General features: G+C 36.1%; 3 protein-coding genes across 4 annotated transcripts; 1 reads left to right on the forward strand and 2 right to left on the reverse strand.

The window, feature by feature from the left end:
• Nucleotides 1-19: 19 nt before the first annotated feature.
• On the reverse strand, nt 20-5,736 carry LOC144849235 (transcription initiation protein SPT3 homolog). Its single transcript, XM_078706296.1, has 8 exons — nt 5,639-5,736; nt 4,257-4,352; nt 3,739-3,823; nt 3,302-3,476; nt 2,604-2,828; nt 2,004-2,116; nt 1,279-1,596; nt 20-629 (listed from the first exon to the last, which is right to left on the reverse strand). Exons 2-8 carry the CDS (start codon nt 4,334-4,336, stop codon nt 519-521), a joined length of 1,107 nt encoding a protein of 368 aa, XP_078562422.1. The 5' UTR covers nt 4,337-4,352; nt 5,639-5,736; the 3' UTR covers nt 20-518.
• A 411-nt stretch (nt 5,737-6,147) lies between these two features.
• On the forward strand, nt 6,148-9,827 carry LOC144849236 (sulfotransferase 1C4-like). 2 transcript variants are annotated; one of them, XM_078706298.1, is made up of 6 exons: nt 6,148-6,376; nt 7,111-7,337; nt 7,689-7,815; nt 8,318-8,412; nt 8,979-9,095; nt 9,463-9,601. In XM_078706298.1, the coding sequence occupies exons 1-6, from the start codon at nt 6,256-6,258 to the stop codon at nt 9,496-9,498; spliced, it is 723 nt and encodes a 240-aa protein (XP_078562424.1). In that variant the 5' UTR covers nt 6,148-6,255; the 3' UTR covers nt 9,499-9,601. The 2 variants fall into 2 exon arrangements, with proteins under 2 accessions (XP_078562424.1, XP_078562423.1); XM_078706297.1 differs by having other exon boundaries at nt 6,151-6,376; nt 8,979-9,153; nt 9,463-9,827.
• Nucleotides 9,828-9,987: 160 nt separating this feature from the next.
• LOC144849234 (uncharacterized protein C05D11.1-like) lies at nt 9,988-25,311 on the reverse strand. The gene is made up of 22 exons (XM_078706295.1): nt 25,148-25,311; nt 24,309-24,391; nt 23,375-23,533; nt 22,054-22,209; nt 21,208-21,384; nt 20,911-21,051; nt 20,472-20,582; nt 20,236-20,327; nt 19,942-20,119; nt 19,491-19,601; nt 18,516-18,659; nt 17,957-18,139; nt 17,571-17,673; nt 16,893-17,023; nt 16,115-16,295; nt 15,548-15,627; nt 14,897-15,054; nt 14,277-14,466; nt 13,635-13,778; nt 13,012-13,172; nt 12,160-12,312; nt 9,988-11,129 (listed from the first exon to the last, which is right to left on the reverse strand). The coding sequence occupies exons 1-22, from the start codon at nt 25,287-25,289 to the stop codon at nt 11,075-11,077; spliced, it is 3,033 nt and encodes a 1,010-aa protein (XP_078562421.1). The 5' UTR covers nt 25,290-25,311; the 3' UTR covers nt 9,988-11,074.
• Between the last annotated feature and the right edge of the window lie 253 nt (nt 25,312-25,564).

Below are 25,564 nucleotides of genomic sequence, written 5' to 3' on the forward strand. Positions count from 1 at the left end.
CAATATTAGAAACTGAAGCTTTCTGCTTACTTTGACTATTTATTTGTACACATTAATTATACACACAGGCCTAGAATGACCCATGGTTTATCACAATTAAATGAAGCTAGCTTGCAAATAGAGTTTAACCTAACCACTAACTTAATATATTTTATACACAACAAAGTAGTTTCAAACTTAAAGGAAGACAAAAATAAATCCTCTTTTATTTTTAATCTAAAAAATAGAGGAATGATGTGTTTAAATGCTGATTTAGAGGGCTCACTACTCTGATAGAATGTGCTGACAAATGACATAATTCCATTTATTTAAAATGAGTATAAATTATACAGCACTATTCTAAAAGTTGACACTGTTAGTGCTGTTTTGGTGAGAGTAAAGAAGACCAAACTCTCTCTGAGCTCTGATGTACAGTTCTCTATTGGACAACGTGCAATGGGAACCAAACTACGGCTCAAATGTAACCTCACAACTTCACGGTTCAGTGAACTAACACAGATTGAATGTTATTTAGACATTCATAAGCCAAATTGTGCAGATCCGTTGCAAAATCTTCTGATAGCTTCTCGGACATGACGTGGCTGTAACGCATTGGCTGCTGCGATGTCGTAAGTTGATGTACCGCTCGTCTATAAAATAAAAATCCATATTCTAATCAATTCAATGTTGTAACTCTGGTATTTATAATTATTCAATATTACCTATTTTTTAATCAGTGGGTAAAGCCTGTTTTCCAGTTGACGTTGAGTTGCTGCGAGTTGCTGTTAGTTGCTGCGAGTTGCGTTGAATTGACCGGATTCAACGATTTTTAAGGAAAAGGGTAAAAATCAACATTAAAAATCGTTAAAATAAGCAATAATCAAATTTACGATCGTTAAAATTGACCAATCAAATGGTTCACAAATTACATCACCACAGTTTGTAAAAATTATGTATGCGCTGACAACTCATTTGAATTTATAATTTCAACTCAGAGTCGACTGGAAAACAGGCTTTATAATCTCAGTAGGTTCATTCATTCATTCATTCATAACAACATTTATTTCTTATGTTTCAAAGTAAACAAAATAACAATTTAAATATAAATAATTAAGAGGCAAAACCCAGAAAGTAATAAAATTTGGAGGTTTCCCTCGAAAAAAACTTGTGACGGGTAGCCAGTTAAGAAGTTGTAATCATATTGAAGTTTGAACAAACAGAAACAAAACAAGACAAACAAACAAGTAAAGCAAATAAACGACAAGGTAATAATAGTGATAGTGACGAAGTTTGTCCTACCTTTTTTCGCTTTTTAGCCTTTGTCTTGCCAATTGTAGATACCGCCTTCCCATCAGACGGCTGTGTAAACTCTGTTTGTGATTGGATAGTTGGAAATGTTGAAAAATTGTTTGATGATGTAATGCTAGGAGAGACCAAACTAGTCGAAGGAGATACTGGGGGAGTGCCATGGTCGGTCTTTTTCAAGTTCGTTTTGGTATTCAATGACTGTCCAGTATAAACGCCACTATTTACAAATTTCGGTGCACTCAGTTTGTCAGTTGGTCCGAGGAAAGCTGAATTCATATCACGTCTTACGTACAATGATAAATCTACGATCTGAAAAAAAAAAATTAATAATTAGAATGTTTGATTTCAAATATTTCAATCTTTGGTTGGATTTTTAGTGCCTGCATAAATATTATTTGTTTTGCTAACTTTCAATGTCAAAATGTTTGCCATATATTCAATTTTCAAATCAATTTTAACACACAATATTTTAAAAAATCATTGGAACAAGGAACTACTTTCTCTACACAAAACTTGAGCAGAAATGCATAGTGATTACACATAGTAATACAGTAGAACCTCTATTAAGGGGACACTTTCAGGACCTAACAAAGTGTCCCCTTAATAGGGGTTGTCTGTAGCTTAACACATAAATATCCTCTTGTTTGTTTCACAGAAAAGGTGTCCCCTTAATAGAGGATCAATGGAGGATTCTAATGTATACAGAATTTACCAACCTCTGCCACAGTTTCATAAGCTAAGTAGGCAAGTACTTCAATGGCGGATGAGTTAGGTTTTGGTTCCAATTCACTGTAAACAACCCATTCTTTAAATTTTACAATTTTTTTATCTGTAAAGAGAAAGATTTTATGATAGCAAGGAATGCTTAAACCAGATCTGCATTGGTTCCAGGTAAAAGGGAGCTTTCGCACGAGCACGTAAACGTTAACTTTAACGCTATTTCCCAACAGCACCCAAGATCTGTGCGTGTGCAAGCTTTACGAAAAACTTCAGCTATGTGCGTCGAACCTTATTTCTGAAAAATGGCGTCAATGAAAAACATTAACCGAAGGGTATCGAAAAATGGAAAAACTTGATACAATATGGTAATAATAATATCCTGGATTTATAAGCGTACAAAAAAACAATAAATAGCAAAACCTAAAGTATGAGTATACGCCCTCGTCGCTAACCAAGGTTTGGTCTAAACTAGGAGTAGTGAACATAATTAATATTCTATATATTATCATGTCCATATATGGGCACATCACATTTTTTGTCACATAAAGTTTGATAGAGTAGACAGAGCTTAGTTAATTATCAGTATAGGTACTTACAAAAATTAACTTGACGAGACTCGGAAAAATCTTGGTATGTTGATGAATCCATGTTCTTTGTCATATCCTCGATTCGTTCTAATCGTTCCTGTTTAACTTGATCTACACCGCCCTCGTCCTCGAACAAACTAACAAACTCGCCTGTTTGGTCAATCATACTAAGAAATTCATACGCTATCCTTTGTCGCTTTGAAGTGTTACTTGGTTTGAGATCAACGCCAAAAGCTGAGAAAAAAATTAAATTAATTTTTTCATTATATTTATTATGAGTGATCAAATTTTAAAGTAGAAGTGTGTTCATATATTTGTTTTTAATGAAAATTTTACTAATTTACAAACTGCAAAGTATCTTAAGCTCTGTCTACACTATCAAACTAGTTTGACAAAGTGATGTGCTCAAATATGGTAATGATATGACATCATCAATCATTCAATTTCTTTATTGCAATTCGTAAACAAATTGAAGTCCATATATGGACACATCACATTTTGTTGTCACATAAAGTTTGATAGTGTAGACAGGGCTTTATTGAACTATATTGCCACTTAAAATACACAACACATACACATAATCTCTGCGTGCCGGTGTAACGGTGGGCGCATGATCGAAGGGAGAACATTTAAACTGGTGTGGAAATTATATTGGGTAGAAACATGGCCACAGTAGGGCACGTTTTGAGATCCTATAGATACAGTACCTGTTTCTGGATCTTCTTCATCCGATAGTGTTTTCAAAATCTTGTTGTCCTTAAAACTTAAGAAGCGTAAAAGCCTTTTTAGCCTCACACGATCCAGTCTCATAAGATACAGGAAATCTTCAATTCCGATAAAACGCCCTCCTCGAGATATACAAATTTGAGCGGATTTATTTAGCTGTAATAATAAAACAAAAAAACGTATAAATAATAATGCTGTACGTATAAATTAACAATACAACTTCAACAGGTCCCTAATGATCAGCTTCGGCTGGATGGACCACACTCGTAAAATATTTATATACAGTATATATATCTTGACAATGAGATGTGTCTCCTTATTAGAGGTTGGCTGTAGTGTTAAAACATATTGCCCCTTGTTTACATAGTGTCCCCTTAATAGATGCATTACCTCTGGATCTATCACTGACTCTACTTACAACTGATAACATCTTCTGATGAACAGCTGTTTCAACTAATTGTGCCGATTCTTTAAGAGGTCTTCGGCAATCTCCAAGGGCGTACCTGCAAGAGAATCGTGCACTGGTAACTTAAGTTTAACCCTATGGCAATGAAATATTATGCAAAATGAATGTTTATGAGTACAATGGTACAAATAATTGCATGATGTCAAGATAGAACATTTCATCATTCACTGAATGAACTTATTTGTTCCAAATTCTAATCCCATTGCCGCTATCCGTGTGTTCTAACTTGCAGATGGGAATAATATATATAGCCACCACCTTTCAGATGAGACTTAAGCCGTTGGTCCTATGTGCAACATGGCTCATGTGCACATTAAAGAACGAAGTACGCTCTTCTAAAAAAGAGAGTAGGAGATTGTCTCCTGGTGTACTGGCCATTTCACCACCAGAAGGACCCCACTGGAAATTCTACAGATTTAGTGGGCTATCCTTGGTTTGCAACACCAAAAACAATGTAAATTAAAATATACATCATAGCTTGTATTTCAGTAGCAAAGTTGACTTTTGAATTCCCTCGACCATGGCTGCTAACTTGTAAAAGATGAGGCATAATTAATCAGCTTTGCCTACAAAAAAAAATGATAATTTGTTTGTATTATAAGTTATTAGCCTTATAGGTGTGTATGTAGGGCATACAAGTGACGTGCCCAAGTGATTACAGTGGAGCTTCCACCTATGCCTATACTATATTCTGTGTTAGTTTGTGTTCAAATTGTGATTTCAAATTGCGCATAAGATATGTAATAATTACACCATAGGAGTAATTTTTAAATTAATATTAGGCCTTTACCTCCTAGCCTATATTCGGATATATTTTTTAATGTAAACTAATAATGACAAAGTAATAATGATTTTCAAGAAATAGATGTATTCAACAGCACTTACTACTTATTGGCTATGGCATAGCCTAGGCCTATTAATATTAATGACATGTTACTAAAAAACTATAACTTTTAGCAGACAGGGTAATGAGGAATTTTGCATGGGTACGAATTGACCAGAAAACTAAATTAATAAGGCAACGCATAATGAACTGGGCCTAGGCTAGGCCTACGTATCATTAACTAGGCCTAGCCGGTTATCAGACGATCGGGACCACGGACGATCGGGCCCAGACGATCGGGCCCACTTCAAGACGATCGGGCCCAAATCGTGAGACGATCGGGCCCATCAAGGGTGAAAGACGATCGGGCCCAGAGACGATCGGGCCCAGACGATCGGGCCCAACAAACAAGACGATCGGGCCCAAAACATTCTCAGAAAATTTTACAAAATAAATACGCGAATACAAACAACACAATAATAGCAATCAAATCAATCACATTTATTCATAAATCGAGAGTATTGGTAAGAAATTCTTAAAACCAGTAGTGTTAATTAGGGGAAAATTATGATAAAATCAGAAAAAAATCTAATTAACCTTTTTAATTAAAATCCTAATTACGCAAGAAAAGCACGTTGACACTAGCAGTAGGAATTAAAAATGATGAAATGTGGCACATTATTTTATATAACACAAACGACTATCGGGCCCAACGCTAAGACGATCGGGACCAACTGTTAAGACTATCGGACCCAACATGGTTCTGAAAACACTGGACAATCGGGCCCAACTGGTATGACGATCGGGCCCAACGCTAAAGACGATCGGGACCACGTTTTCTGGGCCCGATCGTCTTGGGCCCGATCGTCCGTGGTCCCGATCGTCTGTTCCCCGCCTAGCCTAGCTAATTAGTACTACTCGTACTAGCCCCACTAGGGCTAGCGAGCGGTTAGGCCTTGCTTAGTTAGTTGAGTAAACGTGTTGATAAATATTAGTTTATGGCGTTTTTATTATAACTTTACTGCTTACCTTTTTTGGCCTCCTCCTAAAGTATGCAACTTGTTTTTAATTTAATAACACAAATAGCTCGCTCTCTCCTCATATATAGCGCCCTCTGTCTATTTTAACTTCTTCTTCTGCCTTTCTTGTGCACATAATTTCAGATTACGGTTTAAAAATTAATTTTATTTTTCAATAATATAATAATAATGTTCGTTTTATAGACGCCTAATGTTTCTAAGCGTTTACATATACAAAAAGGAAAGAAGCCATGAAATACATAATACACGAGCGGTAGGCTTATTGTGTCTGTATCACGTCTTCTGCCAGCAATCAATCAATCAATTATATTGTAATTTTTGCCTGGTAGTGTAATTATTGACAGAGGCCTCATCATATACTTTTATCATCTTGAGCGAATTTGAAGAACAACACATTACAAACCAGAGATATGTTGAAGAAGGTTAATATTGTATTGTACTCAGAAGATTAATTATCTACTACTAATAACAATACCGAAAAATTGGTCAAGATAGTCTGATCCCTATAAAATATATACGGTTTTTCTTACAGTGGGCCTATAGTACGGTAGTAGGACTTAACACAAACCTGATGACTGCAGTTTTAAACAGGCTTACTGCTGAGAAATGGACAGAATTATCGACGGTGTTCGCTACCCCTGGGTAATATCAGATGAAATCCTTACAGCTATGGAAACTTTTGAGGTTCGTAATGATGACATTTGGGTGATCACATACCCTAAAGCCGGTAAGTTATAATAAGCTCATACTGTCTACACTGTGAAAAAAATAGTTGACAAATATGGTAGTGATATGCCCAAATATGGTAGTGTATATGTATATGTGTATACAGAGCTAAATCTTGGTTCCCACTAGAGACGCAACGTAAACGCAACATACGCAACGTAAGAAAGTGCCCTTCCAATAATTGTGTTTTCCCCCGCCTCCTGCGTGAAATCAAGCCTTTTTGCAGCACTGTTGCGTTGTCGGTTCCCACTCCCTTGTGATTACGCAATACAGAACTTTGCGTCAATGCGTCGTTGCGTTGCGTTACTTGCGTCGCTAGTGGGAACCAAACTTTAAAGATATATTGTCCCCCTAAAAAAATTTTTTTTTTAAATTTTTTTGTTGAATATGTTATTTTAATGTCACATAATAGTTATTCACTCTCACAAAAAATTGGGTCTGAAAAAAATTTATTTACCTGAGAAAAATGTAATTTAAAGCAAAAAATGGTCAAATTGTCTGGAAGACAATGAGTTTTTGGGTAATTTAACTGTTTGTTTTGTCTTTTTATAGGTGAAATAATTTTTTTCACCCGTTTTTTTTCTTATGGAAGTGAACAACTTCATTAAAACTGCAAAATGGCCTATTCAAAGTCCGATTTTAAAAATCTTTATTTTTCATGATTTTGGGGGACAATACATCTTTAAGATAGGAACAACACAGATATCAATGTCATTGAAATAAATCAAATTTCAGGAACTACGTGGATGCAGGAGATAGTATCAGTTCTTTTCCATGGTTGTGATTTCCAAAAGGCAGACGAAGTTAGCATCTTACGCCGGTTTACTTTTCTTGATCTGAATAGGCCAAATGATTTCAATTTACCGACCGACATAGCCAGAGAAAGAGAGTCACGCAGGCTACTTAAAACTCATCTACCGCATCAACATATGGCTAAACAACTCAGTGTAAAGAAACCAAAGGTAACGATAGTTAATTCAATCCATGTATCTTACTTTTCCGTCCCCGAAGAGTGAGAGTACAAATGTTATCCGGGTTGTGTTGTCTGTCCTTTTGTTGTGTGTATTTTAAAAACTGCAGTATTCGTCTGATTTTCTTCAAGGGAAAATGTGAATGAAAATGTTTATTTAGGTTCACCCAAAAGTGGTCTATGGAGGTTCCGAGGGAGTCTTTGATTGTAAGGGAGCAGCTAATTATAAAGTTAATTGGTAGGAGACCTATATATTGTAATAAACGTCACCAGTGGGAACCAGCCTTTATGGAGAGAACTAGAGCCATCACAGAAATATATATATTTCATGTTCTATTTATAGATTGTATATGTCGGGAGAAACCCTAAAGACAACGCGGTCTCTCTGTATCACTTTCATCGATCTAATTCATATCTGAGAAGTTTTGATCATTGGGACGATTTCTTTGATGCGTTCTGCGCAGATGACGGTAGGCAATTTTCACGCTTTCACAAATTCTGTCTTGCGGAAGGAGAAAACTCCGGGGCTACAATTTTTGTCCCTATCATATTATTATGTTTTGAAGGCCTATGGAATCCGGAATGCGTAAGCGTGAACCCAGGTCTATTCTTAAACAATATCACTTCACAACTTTTCACGATTTTTTTTTCAATTCGGGCCCAGTGTGAACGTAGCTTTAAGATTTATTTTCCCAGCAGTAACTCTCTGAAACCCAGGCTTAACCATGACCGAGCGTTTAACCACACGGAGATGTAACATGTTCATGTCTGTACATGGGTTAACGAACAGGAGCATTGTATGACAACTCTGGTTAGAATTAGATTAGAAGGTTGGTTCCCACACCAGAGACACAACACAAGGACGTAAGCGCAACGTAGCTTGGTTCCCACTAGAGACGCTGGCCGACAATAGAACTTATGTAATAATATTCTTCTTTATATGTTAATACTGTATAATGTTTGTTTAAATAGTGGCGTATGGTTCGTGGTTTGAAATGAATAAGTACTGGTGGAACCGACGAAATGAAGAAAACGTTCTATTCGTAAAATACGAAGATATGAAAAAGGTAAAGGTATAGGCCTATCTTTTATCAGTATATTATCGGGTTCTTTGATATAATGTAACTGAAACTCCTCCCTCCAACTAAAGCAATCTAACAACAGGACACTGAGCTCGCCTTGCCAAGATAGGAACTCGTCCTTTGATCTTATGTCTGGCTGCGACAAATACCAACAGCTCTGTAACTATGTACATAATCTCCGCGGCGCGCGGTGTCTGTTAAAGGGGCGTGACACTGAACGTGTCGCAGACACAGATAAACACTTTGATCTTCGGAGCTCAGCATCATGTTGTTGGATTATCTTGCTCCAACCGGCAGTTGAACAAAATTGTATCCAATAGGCCTACAGTATGTTTTTTCTATGTTCAAACGCAATCATTAGATACCCTCGTTTTAATCCAATACAATGGTGGGAAGGTATTTCTCTAATGAATAGATCAATCCATGACTGGAGAGGGATTAATTAATAGTACTATTGCACGCCATGTGACCCACATTCGTCCAATCAAATAACAGGAATTTATTTAGGTGTTATATAAAAGGGTCTATTGAACTATTGACTATTTTCACAGGATCTTACAAGTGTAATCGAAAGAGTGGCTGCGTTTTTCGATTGGAAAATTCCTGATGGAAGAATTCAGGAAGTTGTACAGCACTGTTCGTTTGGGTCTATGAAAAACAATCCTAAGGTAAACTTCTCTGACGGCGTACATGTAGATCATGCCATATCAGCCTTTATGAGGAAAGGTAATTTTTTGAGGTTGTATTTGGGTTTGTTTTTTTTTTTTTATGGTTCCTCACACTTTTTTATTTCTTCAAAAATGTTTATATTACAAACACACACACGGTCAGGACGTTTTGCCACTTCGGCGACAGACTACTGGTCGACAGACTATTCGTCGACATTCAGGCGTCCGGACTTTTCGCCGACCGGTCATTTTGCCGATAGGACATTTTGCCGACAGCACATTCCGCCGAAAGACAATCGGCCAACCGACAATTGTCCGACAGTAGCTTCAAAATTTTATAAAAAATATAATCTTTTTAATTAATTAGGCGTTGTTGGAGATTGGAAGAATTATTTCACCATAATTCAGAACGAAAAGTTTGATAAGATGTACAGAGAAAAGATGAAGAACACAGATTTATCATTTGAATTTGAATGATAGCAAATAAAGCGTGGTTCCTACTAGAACGCAACGCAGCGACGTATTGACGCAAAATGCTGTATTGCGTAATCACAAGTGGGAGCGGACGACGCAATAGTGCTGCAAACATCGCAGGTTTTATTTCACGCAGGCGGAGGCAAACACAATGATTGGAAAAGCATTAACGTTGCGTCGCTAGTGGAACAAAGCTTAAGATTCGAGCATATCGATCCATCGTCTTGGACAGCCAAAAGAAATGAGTAGTATAATTGATTGATTGATTGATTCATCATTCACCATCATCGGACCCATGCCGGAACAGGTGTGAAAGCCCCTTAATTAGGACCATAGAGATATTATAGTGATATCTGTATGGTTGGACAAAACACACGAGTAATCATTATTTTCAAGACATTTTATTACTATATTCATAATCTTGAGCGTAGTAAGTTGAACAAAAAAACGGACCACGTGATTGTATGAAGTTAAAGTTTTAATAATGACAATGGTGACGAAGATGACAACGATATAAATGATAATAACTCATTATTATGATTATGATTTCAATGATAAATTCTATAAATAAAATAGAAAAACTCAAAATATACATACTAATAAATATACTAAAACCTGTATATATATATATATAAAATATATTATAAAAGTAAGTACAAATAGGATATAATATTTCCCCTTGTTTGTTTCTGAGTGTGCGCATGACGTTGAATGGACATCTGTGTAATCATGTGACACTTTGTGACAATGAAAGGTAGCTAGTAAAAACTATAAGACTATCATATCCTATTATGGGATGTAACAACTAGTATGGGATAAAAATAACACATTATTTTTATCAACTAAAGGTAGTTAGTTATCGGTGAATTTTAATCGACTTGTGACGACTAACCAATGTCATGTCAATCGATGTGTCGTCGGTCGTTGACTGGACCTAGAAACCATCAAACCTGGTGAAGAGTGCAAACAATGAACTTACATGACGTAGTAGGTCATCGCTCGTCTCAAAGTGAAACGCTCCCTATTATAATAAACGAAGCTGAATTTGACAGAAAAGATATTAAAAATACTCGTATAATAATCAGAATTATAGGATATACAGCAGAACACATATTAAGGGGACACTCTCAGGACCCAAAAATGTGTCCCATTAATAGGGGTATCCCCTGAATAGGGGTGTTCCATTAATAGGCGTGTCCCATTAATAGGGGTGTCCCATTAATTGGCGTGGACCATTAATATGAGTGGACCATTAATAGGCGTGCCCCATTAATAGGTGTGTCCATTAATTGGCGTGTCCTATTAATAGGCACGCCCCATAATAGGTGTGTCCCATTAATAGGTGTGTCCCATTAATAGGGAATAGCTGTGTCAAAAAAACAGATTCTACTGTATCAAGAATAGTCTAATATTAAACACATTCATTACAAACTATTTCTAATCTTAAGTTTTTCTTTTCTCATAATTGACTCATCCAATCCATGGTAGGTTTTCAATTCGTTAGATTAGTTTGGAAAGCCGTCTTCTAAGGATGGCATAACAGTTAATGTACGAGACAACCTACAAAAAAAAACAAGAAACATTAATGTCAGCAATATCTTTAAAGATGTATTGTCCCTTGAAACACAAAAAAATGAAGGTCAAAATATTCTAAATTTAAATTGGCCATATCAAAGTAATATTAAAGTTATTCACTTTAGGTCGAAAATTCGAGCCAAAAACAACAAGTTTACGTAATTAACAGGTAAATTAATTTAATTACATTTCTTCTGGAAAATCGTCGCGAGCGAAAGTAAACAAAGATTTCAAACCACGAGTATGCATTATGCATGATGTTAATTAGGATTGTTTACAACTCGTCACGGTTGAGAAGGTGTTTTCACACAGATCTCGAGGAAATTTTATGATTATTCATACAGAGTAGCCAAACAAGCGCGTTGCATTATGAGATATGTTTTGATCGAAAACTTTGACTGGAAGTCAAAGTTATTTTTTTAACATAAAAACGTCTGTATTTCAGTTAAATGATTTTTTTTTTTACTAGTTTTTGGTGAAAGTTAATAACTATTATGATACTTCAAAATGACAAACTTTTTTTCGAAATATTAAAAAAAAATGTTTTGGGAATTAGTCAAAGGGACAATACATCTTTAAAATAAACTGGTAGTTAGGCCATTAAACCAATTGTCTCGGAGTGCTGAGCGAAGATCTTTAAAAAAAAAACGCGGTTTCAAGCCAATTGAAATCTGTTAAAAAACAATAAAAAGTGTGATATGTGTGAAATGATATGTGCAACACAGGTAAAGAAAGATCTTTGAATCTAAAGCTCTGTCTACACTATCAAACTAGTAGTGTGATGTGCCCAAATATGGTAGTGATAAGTGAATTTATTTCTTTAAGCTCTGTCTACACTATCAAACTAGCTTGACCAAAAAAAGTGTGATATGCCCAAATATGGTAGTGATATACCCAAATATGGTAGTGGTATGACATCATCATGTCCGTATATGGGCACATCACATTTTTTTTTGTCACATAACGTTTGATAGTGTAGACAGAGCTTTAAAAAACCAAATTATTTCAACTTTACCCTTCAAACGCTAGCTTAATCTCGTCAACTTTGCTAGACTGACAGCAGACAGCGCATCTCGACAAGTTAGTATCAAACAACGGCATAATGTACTTCTCCCCAATACGCTTCAGGTCACTTTTCTTCACGTCTGCGATCCGTTTCAGCAAGTTTCTATTAAAATATTTAAAAAATACAATACTTATTATTTTATTCATCTTTCAAAATAGTATGATTCAGGAAAAGCTCTGTCTACACTATCAAACATTATCATATTTGGGAATATCACTACCATATTTGGGCACATCACACTTTTTTTGTCAAACTAGTTTGATAGTGTAGACAGAGCTTTACAGGTGGAATTACTGGTATCTCATCCTCTGAACCTTGCACATAGGAACCAGGATGTTGGGACAGAGAAGTGAGAAAATAGGGTTTTCCTCTAGAAAAGCCCTTTTTTTTTCTTTCTTTCCTTAGCTGTCCCTCTAAAACTAATTACAAGAAATCTGAGAGTGGACAAACATTCTATGGTACAAACTACACCTTTGGTGCAGTGTGTTGGACGTTGGATTACCGATTGTGGTTCGAATCCAACTTTTGCCAAACTGCTTGTATCCTTAGGCAAGACACTTTACTTACGTTTGCCTCTCTCCACCCAGGTGTATCAAATGGGTACCTGGTTAGATCAAGACACAACTTTGCACTGATTACTAGCTGCATTATGGGAGTATGTTTCCATACGTGTTTGATCCAAAAAATGGCCGGGGTATTAATGTGCAGCGTATTGAGAGCTTGTTTATATGAGCTATACAAAAACTATTATATTATTATTTCCATTGGGCAACAATTGAATAGTACTAAGGTAATTCTAACCTGTTATAGTCTTTGTTAGTTCCTCTAAGGTAACTAAGAAGAGACTCTTGGGATGTAGATGCCACGGTCTCTTCCCGTTCGATCACTTCATACAGTACACTACTGACTGCTGCCTCAAACTGTACATCTTCAAAGGCAGTCTTCCCAGTTATATACCCATCCTATAGAAAGACCACAGTGTGTTGCAACAACATATACATCATTTTCCCATAATGCTTGGATGCAACGCAACGATGTTGGTGCAACATTAGTGAGTTGGCCAATCACAAGCCCGGATGGTCTATCACGTCATGATTGATCAAAGTACTTGCTGTGTGGTTACCAAGCTTTAGAGGACTGTTCTGCCTTTCACAGAAGTGTCTCATCATCAGTTGAAATGTTATTAAAGCTGTTGGCAATTGTACAGTATTTGCCATATTCTGTGTTGGTGCAATTTTCAGTGTATTTTTATTGTTTTATTTATATATTTTTATGATGATATGCAAGTTTTTCAAAACAAATTTCTGTTAATTTCTTTTTAATGAAGATAAATAAAGATTCTATGACTATTGAATAAAATTGGAATTGTGTCGTTCCAGCGTGCTGATCATGCTAGGCTTTTCACATAATAAATAAAAACTAACCACAATTTCTTTGGCTTGTTTGTAAGCATTGACGACATGAGTGCACTTGAAAAGCTGGAAACACAGAAGGCCTTGCTCTGGTAGCACATACATGCGGTAATGGTAGGCTAAGCCTAGACCTCTGATTTGACGCCACATAGGGCCCTAAAAAATAAATCAAAGAAATACTGATGATAAGCAAACATTTTAAACTAAACCAAACATGTAAAAAGATGTTTGTTGCTCAACTCTGATGTACTAATTGTTTTGAGCACTCTTGAATGGTATGTGTGCTATATAAATCCATATTATTATTATTACTAATTGTTTTGAATAGGAATATTTGAGAGCTCGAACTCATAACCTTCATATCACAAGCCTGGTGTTCATACTGCTAGACTACCAAGTTTGTAGTTGATGGCTACGGTATAACTTCAAGCACAAGTAAACAGTGGGCACTGCACTGTAAAATTATTTTACTGTTGAGGGAAATTGGACATAGGCACTCAGGACATAATTGTAATTACTACAAAGCAATTTTTCCCTGGAATCAGGTACAGTAAGAACGTTTGGTCAACACTGGCATGACCAGCAGTCAACACTGCCATGACCGGCTGTCAAGACGGAAGAAGCATCTACCATTAAAATCAAAGCCATACATACCTCTAGCGCACATAAGTACTCCATATAAACCATCAAGGCCGGAAGATCGGGATCCATATAAGATGAAATGGACGGAATAGTCTGAATAAAGAATGCAGACTCTACGGATCCAACTCCCACTATAACACCGGTCGGAGATCCTTCAGCCGGTGGACGGATAATCTCATTGGTCAATTGCTGCACTTTGGTACTGTGGGTAATGTAGAAAATAATATAAATTTTAACTGCCAATACAATATTACTTCTTAATTGTTGCAAACAGAAATATTAAATATAAAAATTGATAATAAAATATTTTCTGTATTGCACTGATACTGTATACTTGAATTTACTGCAGCAAATTTTGTTATTACTGAAGAAAAATTTAAATAAAGTGAGGTCGTCCATATGATTAAACAATTACAGCATTTATAAAGTAGAATACATATTCAGAAAATAAAAACACACACTATATGTGATACTACACTACTATGTGTACAGTATCACAGGAAAAATACAGTATATCAATTATTCCTATGATACAGCTGTAACATGTGTCAAACATGTGATGTTACAGCACAGAAAATCGAGTGTTCATTAATATGCCATTATCCACCACTCACCCTAAGTAACTAACTTACTGTTTTTTGTCACTACTTATATTGCTCGGAAGAAAGGCATCCCATGGTGCAATAGGAGAGGTAAATGCAGCAAGTTTCTTGAGGTCAACGGTCATGTGAACACGAATATTGGACGGCATCGTTAAAATCTCGCGCAACTCGTTCAAACTTTTCAAAACCTACCAATTAAAATAATTTATAAACTTAAAATGTACAAAAAAAAATACTGTTGGAGAAATAGGTATACTGAGACCTAGTATTTAAAGAGTAAACAATAATTGGCTTTTTTCCATTTCAAAATAAGGCAAATGGCTTCCTGACAATATCTTTACTGTTGTTTGATTTTATGATCGTTAAAGCTCTGTCTACACTATCAAATTGTATGTGACAACAAAATGTGATGTGCTCATATATGGACATGATGATGTTATATCACTACCATATTTGGGCATATCACTACCCGATATTTGGCATATCATGATGTTTTTTTGTCAAACTAGTTTGATAGTGTAGACATAGCTTTAGAAACCAACCAATGTTCAGCAACCACTTTCTAAATAAATATATATTTTTTTGTAATGTAATATAATAATAATATTGTAATTACAATAACATTTTGTGTTACAGTTAAATCAGATTATAACATCAGATAAATATATTGTTAAATATTACCTGTTCAGAATCCAGTTTTGACACCAACTCCGTCAGGAATTTATGCTGACGAATCATGTTGGAAGAGTTGTGGTTGCTTTCTGTAATAAATAAAAATTATTATGAATATTTAAATTTAAAATTTCATACAGAATACTTTACTGTACTTAGTGGTTCCTAAAGCTCTGTCTACACTATCAAACTAGTTTGACAACAAAAGTGTGATGTGCCCAAATTTTGTAGTGATATTCTTAAATATGATACTTGATAGTGATATGACATCATCATGTCCATATATGGCCACATCACACTTTTTTTGTCACATCAAGTTTAATAGTGTAGACAGAGCATTAAAAATGACTTAGAGGCTATAAACTACTGGTTAATTATTTTTGGAAAATATAGGCTTATTTGACTGGGCTTTATAGAGTAGATAATCTAGTCTCCTCAAACTCCTTGCTGTTTATACGCAAGCAGTGGAATGTCAGCGCGCCTCATGCATGTCGCAACATTGTAAATACCCTCGAGTGCACCGCATCTCCACTATCGCACTCTGCATTATTTGTATATTAATATATGATTATTTACCTTCTGTGAAGTTTATGTCCCTTAATACTGAGAATGCAATAGTTCTTCCATTGCGCTTCATTTTAGCGACATCATTAATCATTTTTGTTGCTATGATCTTGATACGTTCAGTTTCAAAACGTACATTATACATCAAGTCATGAAGCCATTGCACTCCTTTTGCATACTTTTCGTTTTCAACCTTAAAAAATTGGAAACAAAGTATAAGAAAAATATTTATAATGTTGAAAGCTTTGACATATAGATTAACAAAAATGGAGTAGACTTGCATTCACATCGAACCCGGATTCTGGTTCGTTGCCTGGATAAAATATTGTAAATATGGGTGTAGTGTTTAATTGAACTGTTCATACTATTGTATTCTGGATTCTATTATATTATATATATTATATTTATATTGAGTAATTTTGAAGAATGCCCAATTTTGGCATGAAATTAAAACTGGTTTCCCATTTACTGTAGTGATCGTTTGTGGTTGTGTAATTGTTATCCACAGAGAGTCAAAATGATTGCGCAATTCAGTGAATAAGGCTTTAAATGGAGTTGCCCACAGTACTGTAGCTTTAGCTGCCAACATCATTTCACTGTGACCTATACCTTTTGAAAGAGCAGGGGAAGATCCAGCTTAGGATTAGGGGGGGCTAAATATTTCATAAATGATCCGTCGGGTTGCAGAAAAATAATATATAATCATTATAATAATAATAATCCTTATTTTATTTCAAAAAATTTTAGGGGGGGGGGGCCCTAAATCCGCGCCTGAAGAAACACCACAAACCTTAATATTCATTACAGCCAGTTGCGCAAATTGTCCACACTTAAATCTAGAGCCATGTAGTCCAATGCTTGCTCCAAAGTGCAATGTATCTGCTGCTAGCTCAGTCACAACTTTATCATGTGGAACCAACACTAAACAAGAAGTTTATAAGATAGTAATGACACCTGGATTTATACATAACAGCTATTTACAGACGTCCCAAATCCTCAGATAATCACAGAAGTTTCCGAATAATTAAAGTGATCTTTTTCCTCTTGCTAAAGGAACAATTTTTCCAAATTCCAAAAACATCGCAAAGTGCAAACATTTTCAATTTAGGCTCTACTTTCTAGGTCTATTTTGGTTAACTAAAGGTGGAAATATGCCATCATATTGCCATATGACACGCTTAGCGAGCAAAAATGATTTTTTCTAAATAGCATTGAAAGTATTTGAATGATAGTATTCTCTATGGGTTGGCCATTATTTTATAAAGTGTCTCTACAAGATTGGACTTTATACCTCAGTGGTCTAGAACAAAAACAAGTTTACGTCAGTGGCGTAACGGCTATGAGCGCTCACTGGCTAAACCCAGGGGCCCCAGAGCTCAAGGGGCCAGAGCACTGTTGAAGAGCCCTTAGGAATGTTAAACCAGGGGCCTTTGCCATGTCAATACGCCACTGGTTCTGGTAAGGTTACCTCCATTCCTCATGATAGCCGACTCGTCAATACAGTCCAAATACAAAGATAAGTATGGTTTCAGACGTGCTGGCAGAGACGCTGTGTCCATAAGCACTCGCATCTAAAAACAAAAAAACAAAAATAGCGTTACTAAAACACACAGGTTAATACATCTCAATTTCAATAATTATTGTTGGCATAAAGTTTGCGGTACACCACGAATATAGTTCTGAAAAGAACTGTTGAGTTTTTGAATATTTCGATCAATATACTTTGATTGTGAGAATGCAGAAAGTCCAGAAAATTTAAGTCTGGTTTTTGCCATATAAAAATACATATAAATGCAAAGGTATCATGAGGGCGTTCTTTCATGTTGTTCTCTACATTTCGATCAATATACTTACCTCAACAAAGTTAGTATGTAAATCATCCAATTGGAAAGTGAAAGGAAGCTTTGTTATATCAAAGAGGTCGCCCTCCGTCGACACTAATCCGTTCAAATTGCTCTTGCGTTCGACTGGATGAAAGAAGACCGCTGAAGCATCTGGTACCGGTAGACAACTCAGCATCCCATCAGAAGGTTCTTTCTGAAATAATAACAAAATATTGGTATGAAGAAAATAAAGGATAGATTATGTTTCAAACATCACAAATTTTGTCTTTAAGTGAAGCCAGAGTAACAGTGGTGTAACGGCTATGAGCGCTCACTGGCTAAAGCTAGGGGGCCTGAGCAGTGCCCAGAGAAAAAAATACATAAAAATATGTCGAAAAGCCCAAGGCCTCCAGCGTTGAAGGGCCACTTAGGGTTCCTAAACAAGGGGCCTCAGCCTTACGCCACTGCAGCGTAAATTAATAGATAAAAAAAACCATGTTGTTAAGCATTCATAGGTGGCAGATGGTCGGGGAAAAAAGTGATAGCGCCTTAATTTGCTTCTAAAATCGCTTCATAAAAACAACACATACTTCATTTTCTTCTGTGGCCTTTTCAAGGACCTCTGTCATGCTAGTAAGGCCTTTTTCTCCAAGCTTCTCACATTGTTTTTTCACACGCTCTTTCTCCTCAGTAGCCAAGCTGTCAGCCAATTCTTTGCTTGGCTTACCAATAATCTGCAAAAAAAAGTATTTTAAATGTAAATAATATATATGTGTATTAAATTGCACTACAGTATGATCATTGCTGAAAAATTGAAACAAAAATGTTTTTAACTCATTGTATTTTTTATAAGAGCTTCCCTTTATCTAGCATGTCATTAGTAAATAATTTAATTTTGCTTTGCTTTTACCAAGAGTCCAACAATATTTAGGGATTGCTTTTTGTATGTTCACTAATATCCGGGTTTGCTTCTTTTTTTCAGAGTTCACTAATATCCAGGGCTCACTTATATCCATGGTTCACTGGGTGTCCAGGGATTACTAATATCCATGGTTCACTGGATGTCCAGGGCTCACTAATATCCAGGGCTCACTAATATCCAGGGCTCACTTATATCCAGGGTTCACTTAAATCCATGGTTCACTGGGTGTCCAGGGATTACTAATATCCATGGTTCTCTGGGTGTCCAGGGATTACTAATATCCATGGTTCTCTGGGTGTCCAGGGATTACTAATATCCAGGGCTCACTTATATCCAGGGCTCACTTATATCTAGGGTTCACTTAAATCCATGGTTCACTGGGTGTCCAGGGATTACTAATATCCATGGTTCTCTGGGTGTCCAGGGATTACTAATATCCAGGGCTCACTTATATCCATGGTTCACCGGGTGTCCAGGGATTACTAATATCCATGGTTCTCTGGGTGTCCAGGGATTACTAATATCCAGGGCTCACTTATATCCATGGTTCACCGGGTGTCCAGGGATTACTTCTATCTAGGTTCACTAATATCCAGGGTTCATTATCTAGGGGTTACTTGTTGCATCCAGGGTTCTTACTTACAGTCACTGCTTTTGCCTCCGTCACGTATCGTTTTAGAAGATTATACCAGTATTCAGCTGGCTCCTTGATAAGTTTTTTAAAATCTTCAATTTGATTTAGACGTTTGTTTAACTTGAAAAAAGAAAATGTAAAATATTCAGAATTTGTTTTTACTCCATTAAAAAATCTCCAGGTAAGTGCAATGGATTCAAAACAGAATTTGTGTCATCAAACTACATACATAAATGGAATTTTAATCCATAGATCTGTTTGGTACCAAAGAAAGGAATCAGATATTTACTACTGCACTACAACCACTCTTAAATGAAGGAGATGGAATATATGTTTCAGCACCTCCAATTCAGGGGATACCCTATTAGACAGACACTTTTATGGGCAACCCATATTGAGGAAACCCACTTGGTTGGGTCCTGAAGGTGTCCCCTTAATAGAGGGTCTACTGCAAACATACCTCGTCTGCTTTGTTGCCATATAAAAAGTCTCCAATACATATAAACGCAAAGGTATCATGAGGGCGCTCTTCCATGTTGTTCAGCGAGTCTAGTATTTCCCGGTGAATAACACTCGCCATTCTGGTCATATCAACAGCCTCTTTTCCAGACACAATGTCACCAATAACAGTTAACAACCTAAAATGACATGCAGTACCAATACTTAAATTTGCATTACCGTGTATAAGTATACATTACGATTATCCTCACATTAGAATTATAGCGATGGATATTAAAAATAACCTCAAACTTACTTCTGTTTTATCTGGTCAAGTTTTCCGACAGGTGTATTGTCAAACTTTATGTAGAAACAGGCTTCACTATTTTCAATTATTGATTTGCGTACCTATAAATATAGCTCAAAAAGTTGTTTTTTTCCAGAAGCCAATTTACATAGCTTGTATAGTAGTCTAAAGTCGGCCTAGTATGAAATATTTAATAATATTATTCAGAAGATTTAACAAATACTAATACAGTAATAACAATTTACCTTGCTACAATATGGATCTTCAATTTCCACAAACTCTCGCTGCAAAGGTGCTACAGAAGTGTCCGTCAGGTACTCAAGAATAACATTCAATGCAGACATCTCATACAGGTCCTGAAATTATTAAAATTATGATACAGTATACAGTTTAAATTTTGCTCCAGGGTGTGCTTGAATCCAGGATTCACTAACATGCAGGTGTGCTTGTGTCCAGGATTCAATAAAATGCAAATGTCTTTGTATCCAGGGTTCACTAACAAGCCGGTGTGCTTGTATCCGGAGGGTCATAACAAGCAAGTGTGATTGTATCCAGGGTTCACCAAACATGCAGGTATGCTTGTATCCAGGATTCACTAGATCTAGGGGTTGCTTATATCCAGGATTCACTAACTTAATTTATTATCTGATGATTTCTTGCAGAAATTTATAATAAACATCATACCTGAGATTTAGGTCCTCTCCAGCCAATATACACCATGCCATTGGATTCGTCATCAGATGGATACGGAATGGTACGAACCATTGATTCCGGAAGTGGTGGTACTGGAGATTGCCATGGGCGAGTATATGGCGGCAGTGCTCCCTAAAAAAATGTTTGTATCATATAATTTTTTCAAATGAAAACCATCTGAAAATTATATGATAGATTTTTGTCTTGATAATATAATCAGTAATTTAGAATCAGTCAACTTAAAACCAGTGAAAAAAATATTCCAATTATATTTTTGTAAAAGCTAACCTTTTCAATAATCTTATCTTCGAATACTTTGAGTCTTTCAAATACATCTTCTGGCTTTACTTGACCAGTGATTATCAAACACAAGTTTTCTGGTCGATAAAAATCTCTATGATAATCACGCACTTTCAAATTACTCGTACTATCACGAAGGTTGGCCATGATACCGCCAGTCTCTGACTATATAAGAAATATATGAATAAAATAATAATAGATTGTAACACAGTAGACAAAAACAGAAAGATGTCTGCATTAGGTTTTTTTTTCATGGTTTGCTATAGTTTGCTTTAATTTCAATAATGCAATCAAAATTGGTTGATCTGTAAAACTGGTCAAACTGTCCATTTTCCTATTTTTTAAATTTTTTAAAATGTCATATACGAGTAACTCGCCAATTACAGGATGGATAAACTATTTTATAATGTATCGTGCTTTATAAACTAAGTCTCATTTGAGGCTTAAGGAGTGGAGTTGAAAGAGTCGTTACAACCATGGCACTAGGTCAGGATTGAACCCTGGCACTAGGTCAGGATTGAACCCTGGACCTAGGTCAGGATTGAACCCTGGCACTAGGTCAGGATTGAACCCTGGCACTAGGTCAGGATTGAACCCTGGACCTAGGTCAGGATTGAACCCTGGCAATAGGTCAGGATTGAACCCTGCACCTTGGGATTGGAAGGCAAGCATGTTAACAACCAAGCTACTACCAGGTCTACCATATTACTGTCATCATCTGTACATGCAAATAATAATATGTTATAACTGATTTATGTAATCATAAATACATAATATAATACAATTCTATCATCATGTGGTCAATAACTATCATCTGAGATCATAACAATTTACCTTATAGCCACACACTCCAGGGTACATTGATCTCAGTAATTCTAAATGACATCGACTCTCTCCTGAATTCTCACGTGCTTGCATTTCGCAATACACCACACCAGCATCCTCTCCCTCACCATTGATATGGTGTACTTCAGTCACATATCCAGAGTCCTGAAACAAAGGACATTGTAAAAATAAATAATATATAACTTGCAATGATGTAGGGCTAGTGTTGTTTGAAAGCTCTGCTAATTTTTCTGGCTGTTTTACTTTATCGTTTTGATTTAGCTTTTCGCTTTTGGCTTATTTTATTTCCAGCCACTGATACCCACAGCATTGTCATATTTTCAGTAATTTGCCTTTGAATAATAAATATAAATGATATCGTAGGTCTTGTTCTGTTCAAACTGAAATGATTTCCCAGTCATTAAGGGCAGTATAACTTGATTCGAAGCAGCAAATAAAGTGTTACGACACATTGACATTTACATACTCTATGCCTGTGCTTCAAGTGCACATGGCAATTCCCTGAACAAGTTCAAGCAATATTTTTACAGTTTATGTTCAGTAACTCTGACATTCAGTTACTAGTTTAACAAAATAGTCATGGTCGTAAAGGCATTGTGCACAGTATGTATTTTTATAACAGAGAATTAAACTAGTATATTTTCCAAATAGATATGTCGACACTAAATGGTTGGTTGATTTCACATGCCTCGTTAAAACCCGACATATTATTGGCTCTGATCCATAGTTGTCAATGAATACAGTATACTTTATGTCTATAATTTACTTCAAAAATTATCTGTTTTTATAAGCCAACTTAATACAATCTGATCCACCCAGGGTTCTAAGTATTGTTTGTATCCAGAGGGCTGCTTATCCAGGGTTTAGTAAATCTAGAGGTTGCTTATCCAGGGTTTAGTAAATCTAGGGGTTGCTTATCCAGGGTTTAATCAACCTAGGGGCTGCTTATTCAGGGTTTAGTAAATCTAGGGGTTACTTATCCAGGGTTTAGTAAATCTAGGGGTTGCTTATCCAGGGTTTAATCAACCTAGGGGCTGCTTATTCAGGGTTTAGTAAATCTAGGGGTTGCTTATCCAGGGTTGTAAATCTAGGGGTTGCTTATCCAGGGTAGATTAATTGTTGAGTGCAGCATAACTTCCATAGCATTAGTAATTGATACATTTTCATGCAAAATATTTCAATCTACTGTACACTATGCCTAAGTTGACCAAACTTATGTTCTTCTCAAGTATAAACCAATTATTATTCAGAGTGGGCTTATAAATGAGTTATTAGAAGCATGTAAAAATAGCTGATATACTAAACTGACCGTTAAAGTTGGATACAACACATGGTCAAGGTAAATTGGCATTAGGTTTAAAAAGCCTTCACTGCCAGCGGTCATCACGGTGTAGCAGGTGTGGTCAGTGTCTGTCCATGCATTTGTACCCTGTGCAAGGCATCGATTTGCCAACATGTCCAACACTCCCTGAAAAATGTAAAATTTTATTAAATATAACTATTGTAAATGTATGTTGTTTTATAATACCGTAATCACCAGTTAAATAATTCAATTTAATAATAATAAAACTTCCACACACCTAGAACACGAAATCTAGCTCCTTCCTTATGTTTTTAAAATGTAATATTATTTATCATTGTAAAACAAAATATTATTTGGAAAATAAAGTTGAAGTTGAAGTTGAAATTGGGCCGACTTTGGAGGGTGGGACTATACCCGGGGAAAACTTGGTTCAGGAAAAAACTGATTGGTAAGCATTTCTTGTAAAAACTCATCTGAACTGGGTATAGAGAAGCCTATATCCAGACAAAAAGTCAATACTGGGACTATACCCGGGATATGCCTGTTTTGAAGTCAGACATAAAGTAGGGGGTGGGATTAGATCCGAGTGGGATTAGATCCGAGTGGGATTGTACCCAAATAACAATTTGGTTTGTCTTGATTGATTCTTGTTTAGTCTGATTTTTAAAATTTTTTTTTTTTATTCAATTTTAGGCAAATTGCCAAGGATAACCATAAGTGAACTCAATCACTGTCCTTCTCTCAAAGGTGGCTCTCCTGTTCACACGACAAAATACACAAGATGCCTTTGGGAGTGGAGTTGCAAATTGTCATGAGAAAAAATCCTGACATATGACAGGACTTGAACCCAGGACCCTTAGATTGGTAGCTAACCACAACCACGCCACAACTAAGAGACACACATTTTGGACACACTTCAATGATCATTCAAATCACTCACTTTAAACGGATAATCTTCACTTCCCAGGAAAATAAGATGCTCCAAGGTGTGTGGCAAGCCATCGTCATCATGTGCCTCGGTTGCTAGGAAACAATTATATGATTAAATATTCAATTGCACGTCTATTGATTGCAATCTTATGTTATAATATTATACAGATATTGTAATCATCCCTGTACAGTGGCAATGGCATTGTCTATTGTCCATGCTCAGTGAACAATAAACTCCCTGAATTAATAATTGTGTGTTTCCATGGAAACAAAGGAAACAAATTATGAAATAAAATGTAGAAGCACAAATACATGGTAACTTAAACAAGTTTAATTCATAAAATTTCACTAAGACCTAGGCCTAAATTTGTTAAATCTACTCTAAATAAAACATTATATGATTAGGTCAGGTCTTAGCCTAGAATCTAGCTTATTTTCAATGGAAATTTCTCGCATAATATTACTTAGTACTAACTAGCCTAGGCCTAATTAGACTGTATATAATTATTATAATAGGCTTAGGCCTAAATTTATCCCCAAATAAAGATTACATTGGTACAATGGTATTGCAGATGCCCCAGATGGCTAGCTAGGCCTGGGCTAATAATATTAAAGATCGATGTATTGCTGTCCTCCAAAAAATCATGAAAAATAAAGATTTATAAAATCAGACGTTCAATAGCCTAGGCTATTTAGGCCTCTTAGTGTATACTTTATTATTTAAACTCTAGCTATAGGCCTAGGCCATGTTTCCTGCCCACCCGACCCGCCGAGCGCTTATCCTGGCCGCCAAAACCTAACCTAGTAGGCCTAGCTAGCCTAGGCTAGTAAACAAAAAAGTAAATTTACCTAGAACGAAGTAGCCATTAACTAGTGGACCTTCTACTTGTGCTAGGCACACAGTAAACCCTGTGCGCTTAGATTTATACTTAGTAACTGGCACAAGATCGTTAGCAACGACGGAACAAACTTTTTCGAAGGAGGCTGCCATTTTGAGAGAGACGAGAGTACAGTGTGTGAGAGTGTGCGTTTTTCACATGTGTGATGCATCTGACACACTTAATGCGTTCAAACAGAACCAAACGCGTTTTCTTGTAACGGTCACAGTAATCGCTTTTCTCTCAGAAAAAAAACTGCTCCGAACATTTAATCATCTAAAAAATGTAGACGTTATGCATCATTGAAAGATTACAAACTAAACATCTTTATTTGTCACGTTCTGCTTTAATAATATAATTTAATGCAACAATTACAAGTTTATTTAAA

The sequence above is a fragment of the Antedon bifida genome, chromosome 7, assembly GCF_963402885.1.
Source record: "Antedon bifida chromosome 7, ecAntBifi1.1, whole genome shotgun sequence".
Taxonomy (NCBI): domain Eukaryota; kingdom Metazoa; phylum Echinodermata; class Crinoidea; order Comatulida; family Antedonidae; genus Antedon; species Antedon bifida.